This window comes from Triturus cristatus, chromosome 11, assembly GCF_964204655.1.
Source record: "Triturus cristatus chromosome 11, aTriCri1.1, whole genome shotgun sequence".
Lineage (NCBI taxonomy): Eukaryota > Metazoa > Chordata > Amphibia > Caudata > Salamandridae > Triturus > Triturus cristatus.
In genome coordinates, this window is record NC_140594.1 from 783,111,058 (window position 1) to 783,133,568 (window position 22,511).

Below are 22,511 nucleotides of genomic sequence, written 5' to 3' on the forward strand. Positions count from 1 at the left end.
AGGCTAGGATGGCACACTATTCAACTCCACAGCAGGCAGTGGCCCCCAATGGCGCGCTGGGACCGACAAAGCGAAAAGAGACGCCTAGCACGCAGCAAGCAAAGAGCGAGCACCTCACCCCCGCTGGGTGCCGGCAGTGACGCCAAGTATCCACCCGGCGGGATCAGACTCCGGCAGCAAATCTCTCCTCCCCACAAAAAAAGCAGCCAAGAACAGCTGGAGAGGAAAAACCAGAGAACACCCACCAACACAAGCAGGTAAGAAGGGTCTTCCTTCCAAAACAGTCCGTTAGAGTGGCTCAGGGACGTTTGATAGCGTAGTATTCTGGAGGAGCACGGAGGGAGCTCACGGCAGGTCTAGCCGACCGCCGTGTTCCCCAATGACTGTGGGTACAGTGCATATTTCATTTTAAATACTCTGCGCCTAATTTTAAACTACGCACTGTTTGCCTCATCGTGATAAAATTCACATACCTTGATTGTTGGGATTGCGCCTCGCCTAATGCTCCAGCCTGGTCCGCCGTGGCGTCTTGGTCCAGAGTGTGCAGAGGGTAGTGGAGATATACTTTGTGAATCACTTCCTGCTGGGTTAGCAGACTAGTTGTTGAGGGGCGAAATAGCATTAAAGCCAATGATGGGACAGATCCACAGCGGGCCTTCCGTGCCTGGCAGACACCAGGGGCCAGTCTCTCTGCTCAGTTCACCTCAGCTTCCCTACATTATAGCTCTATGGAGCTCAGGAACCTGGTCAGACTAACTCCGCACCACGGATGCAAAACTTTAGATCGATTGCAGGCAGTTCCGAGCTATGGAGAGTGTGGTTTTATGCTCAGAGAATCGTTGGAGGACAACTCAACACGATCTGATCATTCGTTTGCCCTTTTTTATTCTGTGAACTGACGCCCATTAGCTAAACACAATATGAAACTACATGACTTTACAAACGACCATTCCTCAGATGCTATCTTCTTAACTGAAACATGGCTGCCACAAACCTCAGCCCCTGATGTTCTTACAGCCATACCACAGGGACATGCTATTGTCAGACTAGATAGACCTATCCATCGGGGTGGTGTGATCGCCATAATCTATAAGCAAAGCTTCCAGTGCACCTTCTCAAAGACTGCTATATCAGGTTCGGGGGGGGGGTTCTTTTTGCTTGCAATAGTAGGCAACCTTACCTTAACAGGGTTCTTAATATATAGACCAATATGCTGTACCTTTTCGCATTCTGATAAGCTTCTCACCACCTACAAACTTCGCTGGTCAGCCTTCCAAGGCGCACAGATGGACCAAAGTGACACCAGCGGCTTTTATGCAAGCACTGAAGAAGAATTATCCGGTGCTTGTTCACGGCATCGACTCAGCCAACTCACAAGTGAAAGATTGGATTTAGGGTGCACTAGAAGAGATAGCACCAGCTACTGAACATACTCGTAGAAGGATGAAGCCGTCAGCCACTTGGTTCAATGAGGAGTTAGCCACTCTGAAGAAAGACTGCAAGTGCCTAAAACGCAACTGGGGCAAACATTGTAATCCTGCAGAGCTACAGCTCTGCCCTAAAGAAGTACCACAGACAGCTCAAGATTACACTGTGCAGTGTCTATGTAGCAAAAATAGACATGGCGCATAACTCTTCTTGCGGACTATTTTCCATGGTTAAGTCACTCTCTTCTTTAGAACGGGTTTCGGCAGTGGTCCCCCCAACCAAAGACAGTTGTAACACCATTGCTCACTACTTCTGTGATAAGCTTATCTCCCTCTATACCTCCTTCACTGATAAACCTAGAAACACCCCATGCCTCCAAGCATGGTTTGAACACTCAGATGAGAGTGAACACTGTCTAGCTTCAAAGCTATCACACCAGAGGAACTCACTTTGATGATGTCTTCCATTAAATCTGGTTCGCCTTCAGATCCTGCACCCCCTGGAGCCTGATACAGTCTGCTTAGCCCCAGTGCTACATGATCTTTTAAACAGCTCTTTCAGGATCGGACAGGTTCCCAAAGCATGGAAACATGCTGCCATAGTGCCACTACTAAAGAAACCTTTAAAGGACGTTAACAAACCAGAGAATTTTAGAACTATCTCAGTGCAAGTAGCAGAAAAATACATAAACTTACAGCTTTCTACATTCCTTGCAACCCAAGACATCCTGCATAAGCCTCAGTCTGGCTTTCGACCTCAATACAACACCGAGTCAGCGCTCCTGTTGTCCTCTATTCCATCCACCAGGCAGGTAACATGGGAGATATCACCGCTTTTCTACAATGGACCTTATTGCAGCATTTGACACTGTGTGCAATAGCCTACTTCTTGAATGGCTTTACAACTATGTAATTGATGGCAAGGTTTTGCAGTGTATAGCATCTTTTCTACAAGATCGATCATTTTAGGTGACACAAAAAAACATTTTTTCTGAAGGTCTTTCCACTACAGCAGGAAGTACCTCAGTGCTTTTCCCTGTGTCCGACACTATTCAAGCTGTATATGTGCCCTTTGGCTGATGTTGTTGAGTGCCACAATTTTTCCATCGTGACGTACACAGACGATAATCACTCTGTCTCAAGATGCCCCCAATGCCACAGGAAAGCTTGGTTTCTGTCTATCTGACGTGGCCGTATGGATGAGCCTGAGGTGCTTGAAGCTTAACGCAGGAAAGACCGAGGTCCTCATCATGGGAAAACCGCCGACAATTTGTTCAATGGCCTGGTGGCATGACTCGCAGGGCAAGCTACCCATACCTAAGCCAAAAGTGAAAAACTTGAGAATCTGATTTGACGCAGAACTATCCTTTGACAATCAAATTACATGTCTCACCAGGCAATGCGTTGTGATCTTAATGACCTTAAAAAACATTTTTGTCTTTTTGCCAGAAACAGAAAGATTGTGGTCCAGTCCCTAATCATTTCAAGACTGGACTACTGCGAGGTCGTATATCTCGGGGTGCCACAGGCACATTTAGGAAGACTTCAGTAGGTGCAGAATATGGCGGCTTGGCTGCTATTACATCTACCTAGACTCTCCCCATCTGCCCCAGTTCTAGCTATGTTGAACTGCCTCCTGTTAAAGCATTGGGTGTCTTTCAAAGCCATGTGCTTTTGCCACAAGATGCTCAGCCACAAAGACCCTAAATATCCTCACCCTTTCATCACTCCTTAACGTCCAAAAGAATTCTGAGATCAGCTGACGCCTCTCTTGTTTGCATCACCAGAGTCAAGAGAGCTCTTATTAAAGGGCGTTCCTTCAACTACCTGGCTACCAAGATGTGGAACTCTTTACCCCTTGGGCTCAGGCGAGAAAAATCTGAAATAATCTTCCACAAGAATTTAAAAACTTGTTTTTTCATCTTCATTTAGAGTAGGATTCTCACATTTGTGCGCTGGTTTATAGGACTGATACCAAAGTGCTGCGACGTGTTAGCTGCGTAGCTCTGCGCTTTATAAATCTCATTATTATTATTATTATTATTATTAAAGGATGAATTAACACTTCTTGACCTTCTTCTGACAGTCACCCCAAATGGTACTGTGTAACGGAGACAATCAATTGAAACAGTTGTACCTTTCATGTTGGACACAGATAAGCTGTGTCGGGCAAAGTGACCGCCTCCTACTGAATACATTTTATGTTACTAGTAACTGTAAAAAAGGCTGTGTTTATCTGGATTTAAAATCTATAATTATCTATACCGTGGAAGCATTCTGTCAATGGAATAACACCACTCAAATCAAAGGGCCCTAGAAAAGGCTTCACTCTCGCAAACCTTTCTTCCTCCCTTCCATCTCTCCGCCCCATATTTTTGCTTTTTTGCTTTCTTAAGGGTTATTCTGATTGTTTATACTCGACATTCTGATGATCACGAAGTATATAATTGTCAAATCTTTTCTGAGATTTCATTTACTGTTTTAAACTTGATGTATAACAGTACAAAATTCTGAAATGCAGCATTATTCATTTTGAATTTTAAAATATAAAAAGCATGACAGCCAAAGAGAAGCTGAAAAGACTTTACAATTGTGTACTCCAACCAGATACATGGAATAAAATGGTTTGAGATTTAATATATTAGAGGTTAAAGAGCTTCAAACATGTCTAAACTGATGTGGCCGCTTTGCAGTCAGTCTACTAGTTAACGTCATTGCAGATGCGTACATCCGAACTTAAGCTATGAAACAGTCAAGACAGGTCTCCTGCTGCCCGGTAAGCCACTAACATGTTGTTTTCTCAAAAAATGACCAGCTGTAAGGTCTTGAATTCAAACATACTTTTTCCTCTTACAGCAGGAAGCTATCAACTGTTTTCTCAAGAAGCATCGATTTGAGAGTGACAATCAGTATTACTGCGAAACCTGTAGACGCAAAGAAGATGCCATTTCAGTAAGTGTGAGCTCGACTAATGCAAACAGAATCTTTATTAATACCTCTGACCGGGAGGTGCAACCGACCTTAGAGGGAGGGCGGCTAACTCCCCGGTGGTTGGCAGACAAAGGGCACAGCAGCAACAGGGTGCATGAATGTGTCATGGAAAAGGCCAGTGAGTGACCAGGAAGTTTGTGTTCAAAGGGCCCAATTAAGAAAGAGGGGCGTGGTCGCAAGCAGGGCCTAAAAGGTGACCGGGACAAGAAGCAGGGCCTAAAAGGTGACCGGGAAAAGCAGTCTCCAGATGCATGGACAAGGTCCTTGGGATGCCTCAGGGCAGCGATACTTGAAGGCAGACAAAAGGGTAAGTAATGATCAACATTGGGCAGACATAGAACTTGCAGCCCAGGCATGGCCATGGGGCCACAAACGCCAGCCACTCGGTAGCAAATTGAAGCTTTGAAGCCGCGGCGCGCAGTACCAAGTAAGTGACAGAAGTAGAGCTGTCACAACAGTAGGAGAGTGATTTATGGCAACCTTGAAGAGAGGTCATGACTGGAATAATGATGCACGGCAGAGTGAAGCAAGTCATGGTTATTAATATGCAATAAATTATAGGAGGTACACTGTATAACCTGTCATGAAAATGCCTTATGTCGTAGTCCAAGATAAGCCAGAAACGAGCATGTTGATGACCAATGTCAAGTGTGTACCAACTTATGATGCGAATAAAATGTGGCCATTCTAAAACCACAAAAAGGTCTTCGTGTACATAACTGATGGGACAGATGGTACGGCGGAAGCTGGGGGGGGGGGGTTAACTGTAACAAGAAATAAGTCAGATCAGCTGTGATGTAGCCTCTAGTTCTTGTGGGCAGTGCTCAATTTGAGCCGGTGATTGTAGAAGGAGTCCACCATCACTTATTTTTGGGCACTGGCACTTATTTTTCCTCATCTGCCTTTTCCCGTGAACAAGAGAGGAAGACACAAAGAGGAAAGAGGGCGAAGGATAGTAAAACTGTCACAAAGGGAGAGAGCAGGAACCTGCAAGAGTGATATAAGGAGGCAGGGAGAGTCTTGCAGTGGTTTAAAGAGGCCTAAGGGGGATTTAAGACTATCAGCCTTGGCAGGGCTTTAAGTGGGATGGAAAAACTGGGGGGAGGTGGTCTCTCAAAAGGGACTTGGCCGATGTAATTGAGAGCTTGGCTTAAAAACACTTAAGCTAAAAGTCTGTGCTTAGCATAGAGTGCCCCTCGACTGGTATTTTACTGCTTCTGTCATTGAACCCAGATACGTAATACAACAAGTAATATCTCAACTACAAAAAGCCAGGACTATTGGCTTTGTCAATGGCTGGTAGATGCCTAAGATACAAAAGCAGCACTTCTTTCTTCGTTGTATATAATATTGAAAATGTGTCAGTTCCGACATGATGATGAGACTGTGGGGGGCGTGGCTTGGGCGCCGATGGCGATGGTCGCCTGAGAGCTCGGCTCCGGGACTGAGCCCGTGATTATCCTGTAAATCGGCGGCTACGGGGCACCCCGACCCCCATGTTTTGGTGACCGGCCCAACGGAGACCTGCCGGGGCCCCCAGCGTGATCGGCACGAGCGGTGACCCGGTGCAAATCGCAGTTAAGGGAACTGCGGAGTGTGACCCAACATGGCGCCCGGACTTCTTTGTCCCCGTGACCGGATCCGATAGACTGGAGGATCGTCGCTGACGACGGGGCGCCCCCAGCTCGGTGGTCTCCCGGTGGGGATTGAAACTGGACATCGGTCAGAGTGGTCTCTTCTACTGGGGATTGCACTCGGATGAACGGATGCCCACACCATAGCGGAGCCCACGTTGGGACAACTGGAGATCCCGACGGTGGCCCCACTCCCTGCATCGTACTTGGCTACTTTCTCCTGGTTGACCCACTCCCATGGGAGGCGCAACCCTTTGGAACCGCGAGTCGTCCGGTAGAGCTGGTGACACTCGGTCGGCCGTGTGGGCCTGCCCGACCCGGCGACGATTGTCCCCGCCTCCTCCACGGTGCCCCCGGACGGCAAGGTGGTGGCACGGGCCGCGGCTGGGACGATCCAACGGGCCTTGGAGACGGAGATCTCCGGCACTTGACCTGAGGCCTAGCACCCGGGGGAGTCGTAGCCGGTGCCGACACTCGGGGACGCCTGCTCCGGGACCCGGGCGGAGAACGGCCGGCGACATGGGGAAACCTAGAGGCGCCAAGGGGACTGCCCCGGTCGTCTCGGACGTGGAGACCCAGGACAAGGAGGAACGCGGAGGTCCAGAGGAGGCCGGTGGTGCACCTCTGCAGCAGCAATTCGACCGCGTTTTGGAGGCGATAGCGACCACGCGCTCGGCCCTCCAGCAGGACATTGCCCAGGTGGCGACGAGCCTGGGTCTCCTTAGAGCGGACCACGGCAAACTGTCGGACCGGGTCAAGGAAGTGGAGGGCTCGGTGAAAACCTTGGAGCCGGCGCAGCGCACCCTGGCCGCGGAAATGAAGGAGGCTTTATCCCGGATCACGGTCCTCGAGCAGAGAGCGGAGGATGCAGAAGGCCGCAACAGGAGGAACAACATTCGTGTGGTTGGCCTGCCGGAAAAGGTCGAGGATGGCGACATGGTGGCGTATCTGGAGGCCTGGCTCCGAGACACGGTGGCCCCGGAGGGTTTGTCCTCCTTCTACACTCTGGAGCGTGCCCATAGAGTCCCGGCGAGGCCGCCGCAGCAGGGCCGTGCCCCGCGGCCGGTGGTGGCGCGGTTGCTGCACTTCAGGGATAGGGACCTGATCCTCAATGCCGCCAGACACAATGGACCATTCAAAGTGGCGAATAGTCAGGTGAACATCTTCCCGGATTACACCTATGAAACCCAACGCAGACGGTTTTCCTTCCTGGCGGTCAAGCGCGAGCTCCGGAGTGAGGGTATCCAGTACTCGCTCTTCTACCCGGCGAGACTCCGCGTAATTGTCGATGACAAAACCCAGTTCTTCGACACCCCAGAGGACGCTTGTCACTGGCTCGAACTCTATAGAGCGGGGAAAGGTGGATCCGGCTCTTCGCCTAGACGGATGGCAGAGCCGGGACAGAGGCGGAGATCCAGGAGGACTAGAGGTCGCGGAGGCCGATCGGGGGGTCCCTCAACTGTGGAGACATCGACGGAGCGGAGGGGAGTGCTGGAGGTGCTGACGGCGCTGTCTGGGTCGCGGGACGATGCCACGGCGGAGGAGGGGATCCCGGGTGACGAGGGGGGTTCAACGGACTCCGAGGGATCTGTACCGGACAGTGGCCATACGCCGGAGATCACACCACAATCGGTGGAGGACATACTGGATGGACAGGGGTAACTGGGTGTGCTTCTTCAGTTTGGGTAGGGGCCTGGCGGGGGGATGGCGGGTGATGGTAAGAGTGGTTGTCTACCGGGGTTGGATGGGCGGGGTGCCCTGGACTGGCCCCCAGGGGGTCTTTTCGTGACACTGTTGTGGGCTTGCTCTAGTCCTGATGGCCTGGGCGACGAGGGCCCATTGCCTCCGTCCGGCCCGCACCTGGCCCTTAAGGCCTTCCTGTGGTGGCGACTGCAGGATTAGTAAGGTGTAGTGGGTTGTTGGGGAGTGTGGTTTGGATGGGAACTAGATGGTGCTATTTGGGTCCTGTTCTGGGGAGGGTGGATGGGGAGTTGATTAATATTTGGGTTGTTCAGTTTTGTTTGGGGACAATGGCCGCCATCAGTGCTATGAGGATCGATGTCCTTTTATGGTTGGGACCCAGCTGGGGAGACTTTGCGAGACTGATATGGGACAATGGCTGAGATTGCCAATCTGAAATGTGTTACTTGGAACGTACGGGGGCTTCATACAATGTCCAGGCGTCACAAGGTCCACGCTTATTTAGTGCGTAGGGGGATACAAATGGCGCTGCTGCAGGAAACCCATCTGAACAAGGCGGAAGGGGCGGCGCTACAGCGTAGATGGAGGGGGCAGGTCTTTTGCACCTCGTACTCCGCGTATGCTAGAGGGGCGCTGATCTGGGTTAGAGCTGGGGTCCCCTTCCAGGTCACGAACACAGTGATAGATCCAGAGGGGCGCTATGTGGCCATTTCGGGGACTTTGGGAGGGAGAGACCTAAACGTTTGCTGTGTGCATGCTCCTAATGTCGACCAGACTGCCTTCCTTTCCAGGTTATCGGGCTCGTTGGCCCACTGCCTCTCCGGGCCCATCCTGCTGGGTGGAGATTTCAATTCCGTAGTGGATGTAGACAATGACCGCTCGCACCCACCCCTCCCTGATTCTCCGGTTCGTCGTTTGGCTAGGGACCGTCGGGACTGGCAGACTCACTGGGGCCTAACGGACATTTGGAGGGCGCAACACCCCACAACTAGGGACTACTCCTACTTCTCGAGCCTCCATGAATTGCACGTTCGATTGGACGGCTTTCTTGGTTCGCCCGAATTGGTTTCGGCGGCGGTCCGGTCTGAATATTTGACCAGAACCATTTCTGATCATAACCCCCTCCTGTTGGACCTTCGCTGGTTTCCTGGGGTGCCGGCGGTGCCCACCTGGAAATTACGTCCCGAGACCCTTGAGGACAGTGTCTTCAAGGCGGACCTGGGTGACACGATCTCGGAGTACTTCGCGTCCAACGGTGGCACCGCGAGCACGAGAGCGCTAGAGTGGGACGCTTTTAAGGTGGTGGTGAGAGGGTACTGCATATCTAAACAGGTCGGTGTGCGGCGAGTTATCCTCGCGGACCTGGAGACAGCGGATCGGAAACTCCGCGAGTTGGAATTACGCCGCCCAGGGCACCCAGACTTACAGGCGCGCACGGCGGAGGCGAGGGAGGCGGTGGCAGCAGAGGTCGAACGGCTCCGCTGTTTTGACTATAAAGCCTATACGGTTCGGTCCATCGCGGAGGGGGATAGGTCGGGCGCGCTGTTAGCGTGGCTGGCCAACCCTGCGCGGCAGACTTCACTGACGACGTCCATGCGTTGGGCAGACGGAACCCAGGTGTATACTCAGCCTGCGATTTTGAGCTGCTACCGGCAATACTATGAGCGCTTGTACCGCAGTCGCTCTGTCCGAGACCCTGCCCTGCTAGATAATTATTTGCGGCCCCTAGAGATTCCAGCAATGGAGCAGGAGGTGGCTAAAACCTTGGGGGCCGACATAGAACTGGGAGAGATCCGTAGCGCCATTAAAAAGATGGCGAGAAATAAGACCCCGGGCCTGGACGGGCTTCCTGTAGAGTTCTATGCGGCTTATGCCGATCTCCTAGCCCCTAGGTTGTTGGTGGTATATAGAGAGGCGAGGAGGCTGGGGCGCCTTCCAGGCTCGATGTGTGAGGCATTGGTGGTCCCGCTCCTCAAGCCCGGCAGGGACTCATCCGATCCGGGCTCCTACCGTCCCTTATCGATGCTGACGGTGGATTATAAAATACTGAGCAGCATCTTGGCCACGAGGCTGCTTGGGCACATGAGTTCCTTAGTGCATGAGGACCAGGCTGGCTTTATCCCCAGGCGTAACACGACCATGAACATTCGCAGGTTGTGCCGCTTGCTTGGGGAACCGCTTGTGGACGCCCCATGCCCGGTTGTCCTCTCAGTGGACTTAGAGAAGGCCTTTGATAGCCTGGAATGGGACTACCTCTGCACTGTGTTGCGGAGGTTCGGCCTCGGGGAGGGTTTCGTCAGCTGGACCAGGGTGCTGTACGCCTCGGCGTCAGCCAGGGTTCGGGCGGGACCGCTGATTTCCTCACGATACCCGGTGGAACGGGGCACGAGGCAGGGCTGCTCGCTCTCCCCACTGCTCTTTGCGCTGGCGGTGGAGCCTCTTGCGTTGCATCTCCGGTCGGGAGCCCATTACGCGGGCCTGTGGACCCTGTCGGGTCCGCACTACGTCTCGCTATACGCAGACGACCTGTTGCTCTTCCTAGAAGACCCGCTTGCTGCCCTACGTGGAGCTGCGACGGCGCTCACGGAGTTTGGGGAGGTCTCGGGCCTTCGAGTGAATTGGACTAAGACTTGTCTTTTCCCGATTCGCAGGGGCACCCCTACACCTGCCTTAAGTAGGGAGATTAGATGGGAACCCGACTGCTTCAAATATCTAGGGTTGTATGTCTACCACGAACCTTCTGGCCTCCTTGATGGGAACATTGCCCGGGGCATCCGAGCACTTCGAGGCAGTATGGGCTTTTGGGCCACGCTGCCGCTCTCGGTGGCAGGGCGGATCGCTCTGCTTAAAATGGTGGCGCTCCCCCGGCTGTTATATTATTTCCGGACACTACCGATCTGGATCCCACCGACCACGTTTCGACTATTACGGTCCATGATAGTCGGATTCCTTTGGGGCTCGGGCCGCCGGCGGGTGGCCCTCAAGACCCTGATGAGGCCGAAGGAGGAGGGTGGGCTTGCGGTGCCGGACTTCGAAAAATATTACTTAGCGGCGCAGCTCCAGACCTTCACCCAGGAGATCGCTCGGGAGTTCCGGGGCCCCGAGGACAGGAGGGGAACGGGTATGGCCAGGCATGTTCTCTCCTTCATAGTGATGAGGCAACGATTGGCCTTGCAGGACTTGTCCATGGAGGAGCGGACTGTTCGCCTGTGCTGGAACCGGGCTCACGCCCGGGGCCACAAGCGAACACCGTATGCACCCGAAATACCGCTGGGGATGCTAACGGCTTTGCCCCATGGGGGTGATTGGTCGCGGCTGGCGACCTGGGAGGACGCCGGCCTGCAGCTCATCGGTGATCTCTATGAGGACGGGACGCTCTTGCCATTCCAGGAGCTCATTGATCGCTTCGGGATTCCCCGCGGCGACTTTTTGCTGCACTCGGCCCTTGTTCGAGCGATCCAGGCGCACTGGAGGTCCGGGCAGGCAGAACCCCTTTTATCCCCAGTGTGCCAATACGTGATGATGTCCGCGGGCACGGTAAGGGCGGTCACATGCCTTTACGGTAGACTGCTCAAGGAGGGGCTGGCTCCCCTCACCACCCTGAGAAACCGTAGGGAGGAGGACATTGGCAAGGAGATCCCAGAGACGACCTGGGCTCAGCTGGTGCGGCGTGCCTGGAAGGGCACACGCCACGCCCGCTTTCAATTAGTCCACTATTATGTGCTCCATAGAGCATATTTGACCCCGGTGAAAATCAGGCGATATTTTGCGGCGGCCTCAGCAGAGTGCCCCAGGTGCCCGGCCCAGGAGGCGGACCTTCTCCACATGCTGTGGGCCTGCCCGGGATTGTCGGCCTATTGGGAGGAAGTGGGGAAGACCCTGGAGGAAACGACGGGGAGATCCCTTTCGTTGGATGCGGCGGTGGGTCTCCTGCATTGGTTCCCTCATACCCCCAAGAATAAAATATCTAGTAAATTCATCGATTTGGGGCTGCTCCTTGCTAAACGGGAGGTGACCAGGAATTGGAAGGCACGGACCGGCCCGACGGGGAGCCGGTGGCACAGCGAATTTTTGAAGTGGGCGGCGGGGGAGAGTACGCTTAGATACCAGCTAGCTTGGAGGCAGCGTAACGAGAAGGCCGAGGAGACAGCGCTGGAGTGGGAGATGCTCGTGCAGGCCCTTAGGGAGTATTGCGCCCCCGGCGATGCCGAACGAGAGGAAGCGGCGCGCCCTGAGTCCCGTTAGACGGTTGCACTGCTCAGCTTTATTGCTTTCCCCATGGGTCCCCAAGAAGATCCGGTTGCGGTTGATGCCGCGCGCTGATGGCGGGGGGGGGGGGAGGGTTTTTCTGGGATTGGGGGGTTTTAAGGGTGGGGGGGTGTTTTTGGAGTTATAGGGTTGTTTAGAAAAGCAGATGAAGGACAACGAATCCTCCGGGCCGACCTCGACAACCTCCTGAGCCCCCACGGACTTTCGCCGCCCGACCCCAGGGTTGTGGGCTGAACGGCTGTGTAAGCAATTTCCGGAGGGGATCGGAGGGTTGGGTTTCAACGCTCCGGCTTGAGATGTAATGCTGGCCGATTATGTAAAGATTTACTAATTCCTGCAATAAAAATAATTTAAAAAAAAAAAAAAAAAAAAAAAATGATGATGAGACTGTGAAAGAACAAAAACAAGTTTGTTTGAAGTTACATTAAAGGCAGTGAAGGGTGGTACTGCTGCAGAGGTAAGATTTTTTCCCCACCGATGGTGAGGGCAAAAATGGAGAGCCTTATAGGGACCCATCTCAGCACCTGCTTTTTAGAACTGCTGGTGCTGAGCACAGGCAGGACCCGGCCACTTAAAGCCCCGAGCCTTGGTACTTAGTGCGATGATGATTAAAAGTGCTGGCCGTGGGTTTCCAGGCAAAGCTCTGGGCACCAGCACTCTTTCTTTTACAAATTAAGCACTGCTTGTGGGTCTAGTATTGATCCATGTTTGGTCCAATCAGACTCCAAATGTTCATCAACTGGGCTGATATGCACTGATTTGGCATCTTAAAAGTAGCAGTGACTTGTTTCAGGCACTAGACTCTGGCAGGGTTGGACTGGGCAAAGAATTGTCCCGGGCAACAAAATAAAAGTGGCCCTCGTTAGCGAACCCGGTAGCTAAAAAAGTGGCCCACCATTGTAAATCAGGCCAGTTTTGAACTTTTAAAGATACACTACGTGAACATTTGGCAAGGTATGGAATCCTTCATTCATTTGGATTTGCTGCAGACAATGTTTGTTTTAATGTCAGAGAAATCAACAGTAAAAACCGGCCCAGCTAAATTAAGCCCACAAACTGCTAAAAAATCGGCCCACATATGATCTATAAAATATTACAGCAGTGTGAGAAAGACTATCGTCTTCCATAAATGGACTGGATGAAGGAGGCACAATCAAGGCACAGAGGAAATACCTTGTTCGAGGCATATGAGCTGCAGATTACACACTTTTGCATAGATCGCAATCTGGTGTTGGGCCTGGATGTTTGCAGTTTCTTTTTCCTCTTGGAAAGTCTTTGGAAGTCACGAGGTCGGTGACTCCTCCTTTGGATCGTTTTGCGCATGGGCTTCGGCTCCATCCTCAGATTGTTTTTTTCCGCCATCGGGCTCGGATGTAATCTTCGCGCTCCGGTTCCGAACAGCTTCCAGTTTGACGATCCACGCGCAATCCTCACCCCAATTGCTATATTGTTTCGATCACGATCTCTTCAATCAACGCGCCTTCCCATCGACGCAATCCTTCAGTTCCAGTCGTCGACGGCGGGCTTCGGGCCTACCCAGGCTCCGGTCCCGACTCATGGAAAGAACTCCATTTTAAAAGTGCCCTCGATGTGGGTCCAAATTTCCCCACACCGATCTTCATGAGGTATGCTACCTTTGCCTCTCCCCTGAACACGAGGCTCGAGACTGTCCGACCTGTAAGTCTTTCCGATCCAAAAAGACTATTCGGGACCAAAGAGCCAGAAGGAACATGGCACACTCCTCGACGTCCATTCCAGTCGGCATCTTCGGAGACGACATCGACGATCCGGAACATCATCGCATCGAAGAGGACCTAGTCAGTGCTTCCGAGGCCGACGAGTCAGATGTGGAGGACATCACTCCGGCGCAGAGGGTCGTGAGTACCAATCTACCCCCTCCCATACCCGCGCCGACACCCAAAAAGGCTTCGGTCACGCCTTCGCCTCCAGGCCTAGGCAAGACCAGAGACACTGCTTCACACACCCCACCTTCGGGCCCGGTGAAGACGCCGAGTAAGCCTTCTGTGGGCTCGGGCTCGAGCCCACCTACCAGCGGTGCCGAGAAACACACTTCGGCACCGAAAAAGAAACCTGCCTCCACCTCGACACCGAGCTCCGCACCGAAGCCCTCGGGGTCGAAACCCAGCTCTTAGGCACCGACGCCATCTTCGGTGCCGACCAAACCACACAAGGCCACCGGCACCGACACTTCCAAGCCGAAGGCCATCTCGGCGCCGACCAAGAGACCGGAGGGTCCCAAGCCGGGTTCTAAACATCAAACCGGCATGGAAAAACCTAAAAAATCATCGGCCCAGACGCCTTCGGCGCCGACGGACCAAATTACCTCACCAGAGCTATTTACACCGGATCCTTTGCAAAAAACTCTCACCAAGGATCCAAAAACTGGACATTTGACACACTCTACTAAGAAGAGACATTTGGAGAAGCCTGCTCCGCCTCCACCTCCAAAGAGGAAGGACTCTGCCACCTCTCCGTTCAGAATACCTTCCCCTCCCCCTCCCCCTCCACCTCCTCCTCCTTCCCCACCTCATCGTTCTCCTACTCCGTCTCCAGACGATGATGATCAGGGGGACCCATATGATGATACAGGGGATGTGCCACAAGACCCCACCCCTACAGGATCTCCAGATCCATGGGACGATTACAATATACCAGATATCCCCAACGTCCCACAAGACAATATTTACCCTTCTAGACCATCTCCACCAGAAAATTCATTCGGGTTTAACCATCTTCTGCAAAGGGCAGCACATTATCACGGGGTGGACATGCATAATGACCCTGTGGAGGAAGATTTCCTCCTAGACACATTCAATACTTCACATAGGTCCACCTCCATACTGCCCATGCTCAAAGGGGTGGTAAAGCATGCGGCAGAAGTTTTTAAAGACCCAGTTAGAGCCAGGGTCCTTAACCCACGTATTGAAAAGAAATACAAACCTGCTCCCTCAGATCCCTCTTACATCAGAGGACCAGCGCCACTAGATTCCTTAGTGGTATCTATGGCACGTAAAAGGGGAAACTCACAAGCGTCAGGTGATGCACCACCACCTGACAAGGAGTCAAAACTGCTAGATGCATCAGGCAAAGGCACAGCATCCCAGGCCGCCAACATATGGCGTATAGCAAACACTCAGGCACTGCTGGCCAGATATGACAGGGCTCATTATGACGAATTAGAAAGCATAATGCACCATCTCCCTGAAAAATATAAAAGTAGAGCCAACGAGTTAATTCAAGAGGGTAAAACAATCACAAACACCTCTATACGTTGTGCCCTAGATGCAGCAGACAGGGCCTCCAGGGCCATTAACACCAGCGTCCTTCTCCGTCGTCATGCTTGGTTAAGGGTATCTGGGTTTAAACCAGAAGGACAAGCCTCCATACTTAACCATCACTTTGACCAGGAACATCTATTCGGACCAAAGGTGGATGAGGCCTTAGAAAAGATGAAAAAGGACACGGATACCGCAAAATCCATGGGGGCCTTACAGTCTCACCCGCCCAGACGCTTCTTTCGCCGCTCCTCCTTTCGGAGTGCATCCAGAGGCTACTCCTCAGACACAGCGTCCACATCGTACAAATCCCCTACTCAGACCACCTTTACAAAAGGTTACCAAAGAGGCGGCTACAGGGGTAACCACAACAAGGGCAGAGGCAAAACAAACAACGCCCGTTCTGCCACACCTACTACCCAATGACTTCCCCCCCCCCCCCCCCCGCTCCCCCCAGACCATTCCACTCCAGTCGGGGCAGACTCCAAAATTGCCTTCATGTCTGGGAGACCATCATCTCAGACAAAGGGGTGACCCAAATAATTCGGTCAGGCTACTGCCTGGAACTAACATCTACCCCCCCAAACATTCCACCCAGGCAACGCCCAATGTCACAAGAACATTCAACATTACTAAAGCAGGAGGTAATCTCCCTCCTACAAAAATAGGCAATAGAACACGTTCCTGTCAATCAACAAAATTTGGGGGTCTACTCCCTATATTTTCTAATACCAAAAAGGGACGAGACTCTACGACCTATTCTAGATCTTCGGCCCCTAAACACATACATACACTCAGACCATTTTCACATGGTAACGCTTCAGCAGGTACTTCCGCTCCTCTCCCAGAACGACTTTCTCACCACACTGGACTTGAAAGACGCATACTTCCACATTCCAGTACACCATGCTCACAGAAAGTACCTCAGATTTGTAGTGGACGGACAACACTACCAATTCAAAGTGCTCCCGTTCGGAGTCAGAACAGCACCACGGGTATTCACCAAGTGCCTAGTGGTGGTGGCGGCACACCTGAGAAGACAGCACATTCACGTCTTCCCATACTTGGACGATTGGCTGATAAAAGCCACTTCATACAATCAATGTGTACACCACACCGCCACCACAATCCAACTACTTCACCAACTAGGCTTCACGGTGAACCACCAAAAGTCCCAGCTAACACCATCCCACATAAAACAATACCTCGGTGCCACCATAGACACCTCAAAAGCAATAGCCTACCCCAATCCGGCCAGGATTGCAAGCATTCAGGCTTTGCGACAAAAATTCATACCTCAACACTCCCTTCCAGCACGAGTGTTCATGCAACTAATAGGGATGATGGCCTCTTGCATTTTTATAGTGCCCCATGCAAGACTCCAGATGCGTCCACTCCAAGAGTGCTTAGCGCGCCAATGGTACCAGGCCCAGGGTCAACTGACAGATCTGGTATTGGTAGACAGTCGCACCCATCGCTCTCTGCAGTGGTGGAACACCACAAACCTTTCCAAAGGTCGACCGTTCCTAGACCCGGTTCCCCAGATAATACTAACAACGGACGCATCGCTCTCCGGCTGGGGAGCTCACCTATTACACCTCACAGTGCAGGGTACATGGACGCCTCAACAAAAGTTACTCCATATCAACCATCTGGAGTTACTAGCAATCTTTCTAGCCCTGAAATCTTTTCAAACACAGATTTCAGGCAAGGCAGTCCTCATTCGCACAGACAACATGACGGCCATGTATTATATACAAAAACAAGGCGGCACACACTCTCCACAGCTCTCTCAATTAGCACAGAGCATATGGAGATGGGCAATTCCCCACAAAATCTTTCTCCTAGCTCAACCTGTCCCAGGAGTCCAAAATACCGTGGCAGATCTGCTCAGCAGACAGACACAACAAATCCACGAGTGGGAACTTCACCCACAGGTTCCTTATCCGTTTTTTCAAATGTGGGGGCATTCGCAGATAGACCTTTTCGCCACCCACGAAAACACAAAATGCCCAAGCTTCGCCGCCAGATACCCACACCCATTGTCCAAAGGAAATGCGATATGGATGAACTGGTCAGGCAAATTTGCGTACGCTTTTCTGCCTCTCCCACTCATTCCATTAGTGGTGCGAAAACTACAACAGCACTCCGTCACACTAATCCTAGTAGCTCCAACATGGGTCAGACAACCGTGGTACACCACGCTGCTGGAACTCTCAGTAGTACCACACCAAAAGCTACACCTCTCACCATGCCTCCTAACCCAGAACCATGGAGAGATCAGGCACCTTGACCCAGCTCAGCTCAACCACTAGAGCCTGCTACGCTGCCAAGTGGAAAAGATTTGTTTTTTATTGCCATAACAACACCATCAATCCTCTGGACGTGTCTATACAACACATCATAGGCTACTTACTCCACCTACAAAGGTGTAATCTAGCCTATACGTCCATTCGACTACACCTCGCAGCAATTGCAGCTTACTTACAAAACAGGCAACATCTATCACTCTTCAGAGTACCTGCCATTAAAGCCTTCATGGAAGGCCTGAAAAGAATAATTCCCCCCAGAGTACCACCCTCACCTGTGTGGAACTTAAATATCGTTCTCACAAGGCTGATGGGGCCTCCCTTCGAACCTTTGCATAAATGCAAACTGCAATTCCTAACATGGAAAACGGCTTTCCTTGTAGCTATCACTTCCCTTAGAAGGGTCAGTGAGATACAAGCACTTACCATACAAGAACCTTTTCTTCAAATGCACCATAACAAGGTTGTTCTCCGTACCAACCCAAAATTCCTACCTAAAGTCATTTCCCCTTTTCACCTAAACCAATCTGTAGAACTACCAGTATTTTTCTCGCAACCTCAGACCGTTGCAGAAAGGGCTCTGCATACGCTAGATGTCAAAACGAGCCTTACTTTACTACATCGAGAGAACACAACCTTTCCGAAAGACCAAACAACTGTTTGTCTCTTTCTCTCCACCACACAAGGGCAACCCCATCTCAAAATCAGGGATAGCTAGGTGGATTGTAAAATGCATCCAGATTTGTTACCGCAAAGCAAAACGAATGCTTTCCGTTCCCCCTAAAGCCCATTCTACACGAAATATAGGTGCTTCCATGGCATTTCTAGGGAACATCCCATTAGACGATATCTGCAAAGCAGTTACATGGTCAACACCGCACACTTTCACCAAACACTATTGTGTAGATGTGCAAACTAAGCAACAAGCTAGTGTGGGCCAGGCTGTACTTAAAACACTATTTCAAACCACTGCAACAGATACCGGTGGTCGCCGCTAAGGTTGGGAACTGCTATATAGTCTATGCAAAAGTGTGTAATCTGCAGCTCATATGCCTCGAACGGAATATGCTACTTACCAGTATGCATCTGTTCTTGGCATGTAGAGCTGCAGATCTACACACGCCCACCCGCCTCCCTGGCTACCTGTATCTGTTCCAGTATATCTTATTTAGATACAACACACATGGGTTTCTTCACTGTTATTACTATGCTCCATCTTTCCCTGCTGGCGAAAAACAATCTGAGGATGGAGCCGAAGCCCATGCGCAATACGATCCAAAGGAGGAGTCACCGACCTTGTGACTTCCAAAGACTTTCCAAGAGGAAAAACAAACTGCAAACATCCGGGCCCAACACCAGATGGCGATCTATGCAAAAGTGTGTAGATCTGCAGCTCTACATGCCAAGAACAGATGCATACTGGTAAGTAGCATATTCCTTCCTACCAATTGGGGTTCTGTGCTCCAAGAGATCCAAATGTAGTTGTAGATTGCCTTCCTTTAAATTTTCATCCCCAATAATGTCCTTCTGTACATGGTGCATGTGCTTCAAGCATCCTGAGCCTTGTCACAGTTGCTGTTGTCCACCCTTTCCAGTTCATTGGACTGCAAGCTGTCTTGTGAAGAGCACTCTACCTCTATATTAGGAAGTACCTGACAGCTGCAGACACTGGATACGTTGAGGTTTATCACTGTACTATTTATTATTAATTTTATCAAATTATTTTGTGTGTATTTATTTGTAAAGACTTTCACAACATTACTGTGGTTTTATATAATAACAAGAATTGTCCTTGAAACATTACAATTGACTTTACTTTGTTAAAATATATAATTCTCCTAATTGAGGATTCGACCCTGGAGAACTATGAGAATCAGAGCCTCCTCTCCTGTTATTTTGCCCACATAGCACTATTGCATAAGTTAAAGGTAAAGGGCTGTACGTATAGAAGTTGGCGAATTGCATTTCAGCCTGTGACTGGAAGGTACTTTTTAGGTCTTGCCTAAGACAGCACAAAAGCGCTGTTGCCTGCGAAAGCTATTCTTTTTACAAAGTGCTTGGAGCCCGTCCATTACTTACCATTCATTGGCTTTATTGTGACTCCTCTTTCAGGCCTCCTAATTGGCCAGCATGTGCCAGCTTCACTCCGTCTTTCGAGAGGAGCATGGACCAAGTACTGATTGCTTCATATTGATTAGTGTACTTCCGCTGCTCCTGCTGCCATTGAGGTGCTATTTTTAATTCTTCTTCCCTTGTGCTTGTCTGTATGTCTCTTCCCTCTCCCTCCCAAACCCTGTTGCCCTTGTTGCCTCTTCCCCTGCCACCCCCTCTTCTATGTTGCTTCTTCCCCTCCCTCCGTCCCTGTCCATGTTGCTTCTCCCCAACACCCACTCTTGTCTCTATTACTTCTTCCCTCCCACCAAAGCCCTCTAGTTGTTCGTGTTGCTTATTCCCATCCACTTCCAAGTTGTTTGTGTTGCTCCCTCCACCCACCCATGACAAGTCATAGCACTATCGTTCTAACGTTTACCCATGCTGCACCTCAACTGTGCTCCTCTACAATATGGCTAAAAGACATTGGCAAAGCCAGTATCTGTCGCATAGGCGAGACCTATTGGCTTGGCCAATGCTTGTTGTACAAAGGTTGTTTCAGTATGGTCTCATTGACGGTTCTGTTGTTACTGGAGCATAATATGGCTACTTATGCTGTGCTTCCTTGTGCCTGAGCAAGCAAGCTGTGAAAATACTGTTAAAGAAACTAGAACTGCAACTTTACAGCAGAGAAACGAATCTGCAGTTCACTAATACAGAAAATGCTCCAGCCTGAATCGGTTTGTGCTGGTCAGGGGTCGAAGGTCGCGGAAGGTAAGACTAGTGGGAATTGGATGGTGTAATTTATTTTCCCTTGTTTATCCTTGACGTTAAGCTTATTTATTGAATTACTTTAAGGCAAGGGGCTTGTTTGATTCATACAGTCGTAGATATCGAACTTCAGCCTTTCAAATATTTTGATAATGCTTTTTTTTCACTCCATGTTTATGATCATGTCTTTTCTATACTTTCATTTGTCCCAGCGTAATTACTTTGAATCACTCCCCAAAGTTCTTGTCATACTCCTGAAGCGATATGAAATCTACAGTGGCCGTTTTCAAAAGATGTATAATTCGGTTTCTGTGGAGAACTCCTTGAAAGTTCCATTGGAAAAAGAAGTAAGTGAAAAAAGAACACTGTTTCCAGTGAGTGTATTTATAAGACGTTGTGAAGTTACACCTGTGCTCTTTGGTGGTGTTCAAGATAGAAACAGTTGTTTCTGGAGTTGCTCTGAATGTAATGCTTGTATGAGAGAAAGTGAAGATAGGGTTTAGTCTAAGGTCAGTCAGCCAACCCGCTGATCCTTTCTGTGGTAATTCTCAAAAACTCTGATAGCTTACACTAGTCAAGTCAAGGAAAGCTTTATTCGATTGCCATGTAAACAATCATAAAAGCACATAGAGTATAACAACAATTATTTCATAGATTAAAATACCAAACATAAGTACAGAATGTCATCCATAAATAATGGCAGGTAATAAACATTATAAAATTGATCATATTTCAAGTCACAGATAAAAAGAGATTAAATAAACATACATTTCCTTTGACTCAAAACTCACTTTAAAAAAGTTACAATCCTAAAAACATTGTGCGTATTGTCCAAAAGTTGTAATACGAGGAGAGCCGGTCGGCATTGCCAGAGCCCCAGCGAGTTCAGAATTGGTAATACACAAACGTTCCTCGCATCAAGATAGAATCTACAAAAAAGAACAACATGTATCGTGGACTGTGCCGATCGATTATCACAAGTACACATATCAAGATCTTGTGCCCAGTCATTCGTTTTGGGAATGGTGACAAGTCTGTGAAAGACCCCCAGCCTGAATCTAGTCAATAAAAATCTATCAAAAACACCTGGTGCAAAAGTTAAATAGGGTTGAATATTAAAAGTGGTTAAAATCAACTGATTATTACCCAACGGTCGGCTTTGTAATCTCAGAGGATACTCTAATAGTGTCCAGTAGCCTCCTTTTTCAAGCCCTTCCTCGTTATGTCAATGGTTCTCAGATTAGTAAAATATTCTAAGTGACCGAAGTCTTGTAGGAAGTTCCTAACATATCGCAGCCATGAGATCTTTAGTGCCCCTTCTAGTTTCAAGGTGTCTGTCAGGATCTCTCGATTTAAATGTGTTTCTTCTCTAGTCCAGAGCCTGTGCCATAAAAGAACTGGCTCTAATTGTATTAAGTCAGAAATAAAGGGGAGACCCAGCTCTGCGTAACAGATAAACGATGACGTACTCTTCGGGACAGATAAAATACATCTTTCCGCTCGTTGAATTGGAAGCAAATCAGCAAGCCCCCAGACCCTTGCCCCATAGACCACAGTGGAGACACACTTTGCTTTGTAGATTTTGATCAGTTCTACTGGTGGTCTCCTGCCTAGTTGTTTTGCAAGGTAGGTCAGGGCGTTTATTGATCTTAATAACACTCATTTTTTTGCTGAAACTGCTTGTGCCCAAGTATCGTTTTGGTCAAAGAGAATTCCGAGATACGAAAATCTCTTGGTTTCCCCGATCTTCAGTCCTGCCACAAACATATCCTTGGACCTCTTGATACCATGGCCGCGCCGCATAATGAAAGTTTTTTAAGTATTCACTCATAATCCAAGATCTTCCATAAAACTAGAGAAAGAATCTTAAATCTTCTGTAGGCCTACTTGGGTACGAGACATCAATACGTCCCGCTACTTGAGGAAAGTCTTGATTACCATTCAGGAGTGCCTTGCTCAGACCGTTAATGTAAAGATTAAAAAGAAAAGGGGCCAGTACACATCCTTGTCTGACCCCCCTCC

The 22,511-nt window shown here is 50.0% G+C and overlaps 1 protein-coding gene across 4 annotated transcripts in view; it reads left to right on the forward strand.

Annotated features, from left to right (window-relative positions):
- LOC146785433 (ubiquitin carboxyl-terminal hydrolase 48-like) overlaps positions 1-22,511 on the forward strand; it is a 353,159-nt gene that overhangs the window by 223,146 nt on the left and 107,502 nt on the right. For all 4 annotated transcript variants that reach the window (XM_085634485.1, XM_085634487.1, XM_085634486.1 and 1 more), the window contains exons 6-7: positions 4,284-4,379; positions 20,702-20,836. In XM_085634485.1, coding sequence (XP_085490611.1) covers positions 4,284-4,379; positions 20,702-20,836 — 231 coding nt within the window. The remainder of the gene's footprint in view (positions 1-4,283; positions 4,380-20,701; positions 20,837-22,511) is intronic.